At 26.7% G+C, this 6,325-nt stretch overlaps 1 protein-coding gene and 1 long non-coding RNA gene across 2 annotated transcripts; one reads left to right on the plus strand and one right to left on the minus strand.

Moving 5' to 3' along the window:
• Positions 1–604: 604 nt before the first annotated feature.
• Positions 605–4,964, minus strand: LOC126555474 (uncharacterized). The gene is made up of 3 exons (XR_007606849.1): positions 4,408–4,964; positions 769–901; positions 605–685 (listed from the first exon to the last, which is right to left on the minus strand). It is a non-coding gene; the product is annotated as an uncharacterized LOC126555474 (long non-coding RNA).
• LOC114130061 (E3 SUMO-protein ligase PIAS1-like) lies at positions 685–2,645 on the plus strand. Its single transcript, XM_050210389.1, has 2 exons — positions 685–1,505; positions 1,569–2,645. The coding sequence occupies exons 1-2, from the start codon at positions 806–808 to the stop codon at positions 2,516–2,518; spliced, it is 1,650 nt and encodes a 549-aa protein (XP_050066346.1). The 5' UTR covers positions 685–805; the 3' UTR covers positions 2,519–2,645.
• Positions 4,965–6,325: the final 1,361 nt, after the last annotated feature.

The following is a 6,325-nucleotide window of genomic DNA, read 5'->3' on the forward strand; positions in this document are numbered from 1 at the left end:
TCAATAAAAGAAGTAATATAATAAATACAATTAATATAAATCGTAATAAAATCAGTTACTATTAGGTACTAACAACAACCACTTTTACATTTAAATTATTATTTTTTATTCATTTAATAAATTTAATTATAATGTAAACAGTTTAATATTAATGGGTATTTTTAAAATCAAAATATTTCTGTTTAAACTTACAAAGTAAAGTTCATTACAAATTATATTAAAGGCACCTATATAATATAATATTTATACATAAATAAAGTAAAAGTCTAAAACACGTAATGTGTAATTACCTTCAAGAAATTTTTCATTTAATAGGTTCATTTGGGTTTTTTCATACAAATAGACAATCTTTCGATTCATTTTTTTATATTGTCTTTATTATTGACTGTAGAGCGTCACCCTTAACTAGGCAAATAAGTAATAATTATTCAGTTTTTTTTTTTAAAAATAAAATAATAATTATATCTTATTTATAATTATTAGTAATATAATTATGTTATGCTAGCTGTAAACTTGAAGAAAAGTACAACTCTTTAACTAACTTGAGTTTGCATTTTTGAGCTTAAATAGACATGTAGTATCCAAAAAAATCAAATTGATTTGTCCCGAGACAAGCTTTCAAATATTTGTCTCCCTTTGCAAGACTTTATCTGGTTAAGTACCATAGTTTTAATTTATCACAAATCTAAAAAAGTTACTGATATAACATCCCATATTATATATTATATTTTAAAGATGATGAATTTATTCTTATTATGTGATTATTACCTACAACTATAAATTAAAATTTTTTTTTTTAGTGACCATGAATATGAATAATTACTCCGTTGACGAAGGTGATAGAACCATGCTGAACAGTTTCCGGCTTATTGATCTGCAAACACTATTGGGAGCTTTTGGTCTATATGCAAGTGGACAAAAATCCGAATTAAAAGATCGAGCACTTGAATTGTTAAGGACTAGACCAGCTTACATTAACATTCCAGCATATATAGCAAAAATATATGAAATTTATCGTTCCTTGAATTTGCCTACTGATGATAATAGTATTATATTGCGCAGCTTATTACAGAAACCATCAAAAAGAATATACCAACCACTACAATATCCTCATCAATCAACGCATATGGTACAAGCTGAATTACCTCAAGTTATGCCCACTATGCAAAGAGGCATGTATGGTAATCACATATCAAATTCTATTCCTGCTAACAATATGGTCAATAATAACACTCAGTATATAGCTGCTGGCAATTATGAACCATCCAGAACTAGTACCACAGTGTCATATCAATTATCCCCAAAAACACAAATTAGTATTGTAGCACAAGATGCATTAGGATTAGGAACATCGGCTAGCGGAAATAATTCTTGCACACCATCTATTGAAACTGTAGCTCAAATTAAATTCGAAAAGCTACCATTTTATGAAGTTATTGATGAAGTCATTAAGCCAACTCTTCTAACTGGCACGGGCACATGTACATTATTAAACGTTTCTAGAGGTAACAATATTTTATAATTATTTTTTTATTTTAATTATGTTCATAATATCTATTTTATTTCAGATATGAAAGAAGATAAATTCAAACATACTCTGTCACTCGAACATGTCAATCTCGTAGCCACAAATCGTGATATTTCTCAAGGGAAAAATGAATATCGTAATCAGTTCCAAATTCGAATTTGTCAGTTGATAGAGCCTGTACCTAATGAGTCACCAGATTACATGCCTCTTGGACTACACATACGAGTTGGTGGGAAAGCCTGTCCATTACCACCAACTGCTCCTAATACTCGACCAGGAACTGAGTCTAGACGAACTGCAAGACCTATCAATTGCACTGAAATTTTCAAACTTTCTCCAATAGTTGCCAATAACATCACAATTAATTGGATTCCTGATGGAAAAAAATATGTTTTTGCTATGTTTCTGGTAAAAAAATTAACGGTGGACACATTAATAAACAAACTTCAAGACAAAGGTGGGAGGATTTCAGAAGGAACCCGAAACTATATAATTCAAAAGTTAGCAGATAATGATCCAGATTTAGCTACTACTTCTTATCGTGTTTCTTTGGTGTGTCCATTGAGTAAAACTATAATGAAGATACCTGCAAAATCTATAAATTGTGATCATTTACAATGTTTCGATGCTAGGACGTTTCTTTTAATGAATGAGAAGAAGCCAACTTGGATGTGCCCAACATGCAATAAACTTTGTTTGTATGACGATATAGAAATTGAAAACTACTTTTTAGAAGTTCTTTCAAGTTCAACACTTAACAACTGGAGTAAAGAAATTGAAATTTTGGCTGATGGCACATGGAAAGCTTTTAAAGAAACAAAAAGCACCAGTAGTAGTCATACTAAAGTAAAACATATTGATTGTGTGGATTTAGATAGTAACGATGAAGAACCACCAACAAAAAGAGACAAGTTGGAAAAAAAAAATCAAGTACAGCCGCAACAAGCTGGTACCAGTTCTGAACAAGGAGTAGTAATTGAAATAGACTGAACGACTGAAGCCTCCTAATTTATTTTTATTTATTTTTTTAATATTATTAGTAATTTTGATAGTATAAGCTTTTAAAATTAATGTAGTTTAATCCATGTACATATCAATATATTTATTTTGATTTTTATATACATATTGTATTCTTCTCACCTTTCATATGGAGACCTAGATAGTCTAGATGATGATGGCATCTCACTTTGGTAAATAGTTTGTGAGTTAATAACCATAAATATACTACTTATAATATAGACATTGCATTTAACACAAATTAACTTTGATCAAGTACTTATAGGTAGTGTGTAAAGAGTTTATTTTAGTAAATATGTATTGTCGTATTGAACACATGGTTATATTAAGCTCCAGTAATATTTTAGAAAAAAATAGTAACTTCTATTGTAATTGAGTTATTTTTTAAACTCAAAAGAAATGTAACTTGACAAATAAAAGAAAAAGCAACTTAAAAATAATTTAGTTACAATTTTGATAAAGAATTAGTAATTTAATTTAATTACCAAAAAACAGTAACTTCCTCAACACTGACTACACATACTATTTTAATAATTACATTTTAAAGTTATAATTTTTTTCAAGCTTAAAAATCAAATAGTTGTACAAACTACAAGTATTAAATTCTATATTATTATAATATAATACTAAAAGATATTACTTTAATTATAACAACATCTAAGTCCCAATCATGACATCAAACATAATTAGTAGGTATTATGTCCAATTCCATCACTAAAAGATCATCATAATATATTCTGAGTAGATGCATTAAAATAAGATAAAAATATGGTAAACTAAATTTCTAAGCAAATTCATTGATTTTTAAAGACTATCAAATTTAAAACTTATAATTCAATTTTAATGAATGTGAAAATATTTTAAATGTGTACAATTTTGATATTAGGACAAATTATTGTTGCAAATTAGAACACTTTACTATAGAATAAGAGACCTATCAAGATAATATGTATGATAAACTAAAATAATTGTTTGAAATATTAATTATGTTTAATAGTTATGTGCTCAAGTAAGTTTAAAAACAAGTTGCTTCTATGTAAATAACCTTGTACAATTCAACTGCAAGTCTTTAAAAAGTTAAATCAATATAGAAACTTATTGTTTATAAATTATATAAAGTAATAATAATTATATTTTTATTAAGCATAGTTAATTTAACTTACAGAAGTTTGGTTCATGTCAGAGGTTTAAAACTAGTTTAATCAAATAATAAATCATAACAAAGGTTTCTAACACTATTTTGCTATGTTTATTACAATATTAAATGTGACCAGTGTTTAAACTTATTATTAGAAAATAATATAAGGTATTCATAAGCTCAAAACGGTGGCTTTTATATGAATGACTTTATAAAATATAGACTAAAAAGTTATAAACTTTATAATTTTGTTGATACAAACCAACAAAAAACTATTAATGCAAATATTTATTGAGTAAATAGATAGTTGATTTCTATGAAATTATTACTCATGAGTCAAGAATTAAAGTAAAATAATGTAAAATATACTAAGTACCAAAATTAAATATTTAGGTGGTGAAATTTGTTGAATTTCCACTTTTCATTAAAATAAAGATAATAATAAAAATTACGTAAATAAATGAAAAATACACATTGAACTGTGATGAAAAAGCTAATTTAAAAGTATTAGACAGGTTACAAATGTAAAAATGACTTTTAGAGTAGGACAAGTAGGTACTTAATTAAAAATTTGCTTTATTCTAATTAGTTACCATACTTTTCAATAAATTTTGTCTTAAACTGATTGATGAAAATAGATCATAATATCCTATTTAATATAAGTATAATATAAAGTATCTTTTAAGTTTTAAGTGTCAATAGATAAATGTAGGTAGGTACTTACAAAATTATCGAAATTACATCCTCTGATAAACTAATGCAAACATTTCCAAACATAACAACCAGTTGACAACAATTTAAACACAATAACTACGATGTCTTAATAACATCAAATTGATTGAAGTAATAAGACATTTATTTTCATAGATAGTAGAAGAATGAATAGGCCATGTTAAAGCATATAATGCGAGTGGTCGCGGTCTTTAAATGTGGAAGAGAGAAAGGCACACGGATATATTTGTGAAAAGGCGGTTTCTGAGTCCCCCAAGACGTGGCAATAGCATAGATAATAGAATTCTTCTATTATCTAAGTTTATTTTAATTTAATTTAACTTTTAAGTTCATAATATGATAACCTTTAAGGAAGTGTTATCATCAGACAAACTCATGGACATGGTCGTACCTAATCATTTACCACTATTATCATCGTATTTATTATAATTTATAAGTTTAGAACATACCCTACATACTTGGTCCGTGATTCTAATTCGTTACATATAGTAATATAGAAGTCTGTGATTATAAACAGACTTCGCGGTGACAAATGCCAACTCCGGAGTATTAGTATGCTCATTTATTAAAATGCATTAAAATTTATAGTTCTATTTAATTTATAATTTATTAACAAAACAGAAATTTTTATTTAATAATAAATTAATAAATAATAATACAATTGCCACACACTCGTACAATTACAAAATATAATAGTTTAATTTGAACACAGTTTTACACCGATATATAGTTATAGGATGTATAGGTAATACCTTAATTAAATTTATTGCGCGTGGACTTTTGGTGCTAAAAATATTTTTATTCAGCCAGAGCTAAGGTGTGTCCATAGAACGTTATCATCAGCAATCCAATATATGTATACATATAAATTATGTATTGTATCGGTAAAGCACGATTCCGTTAGTTCTACCTTTTTAGGAACACGATTCTGTACGATTTTGATCAAACAATAGATTATCAAAAACAACACGATTACGTACGATTGTCTTTGCAATGCTGCTATTTAATATAATATACCTATTGTCAATTTGTTTAAAATATAAAAAAAATATAAAAAAATAATTATTGTATACAAGGTTTTGCCTTTTCATACAATTATTATACACGTGTTTTTGGCACCTCCAAACCATCTTCCAGGAATGTCAGTGCCGAGTAAAACGTTTTTGGGAATAAACATTTTTGTTCTATTATATATTATATAATATTATTATACACATATCCTTATGTGTATATAACTACATATATATATGTCACTATGTTAGTCTGGACTCTCAAGTCTCAAGACCTCGACGCAGCCGAAAACTTGTTGTGGAGGTATAAAAAATAAATCTTAGATTCTTGTACATAATATAATCCCTGTTTAAAAAATAAATACGTTTCAAGAAACTCACCTATAACATAACAAATAATATTATACCTACTTAATGGGTGTATATTAAGTATTACACAGATATCTAAGAAAATGTACCTATATGTTAATGGTAATTCATTTAACGTTACACAAATTATTTCAGAAAAAACTAATAGTTTTATAAATATTTCTGATATATAAGTTTTAAAACAGTATTTCACTCTATAGAAATAACTAGGTAATAAGTAGTTTATAGTGTGTTATAGTATTTTTTACTGATAATCACTATTCATTGGTCCAAAATTCAATATTTGTAATTCAAAAATCAGTCATGTATATAAAAAATGGTAAGAAATGTAATTTCATAAAAGTTAATAGTTTTTGAAAAAAATAATGCCTTTTAATGTTCCATTTTATATAAATAACCAGGTGTATTGTATGTAATTCACACTGACGTTACATTTCAAACAGAACAAAACTGAGTTAAATTATAAAATAACTTTACACTCAGCATCAAATTTGTTAAGCCTACTAGGCGTTGCTCACCTATTTCTGTCAT

This window comes from Aphis gossypii, unplaced genomic scaffold, assembly GCF_020184175.1.
Source record: "Aphis gossypii isolate Hap1 unplaced genomic scaffold, ASM2018417v2 Contig00867, whole genome shotgun sequence".
NCBI classification, from domain to species: domain Eukaryota; kingdom Metazoa; phylum Arthropoda; class Insecta; order Hemiptera; family Aphididae; genus Aphis; species Aphis gossypii.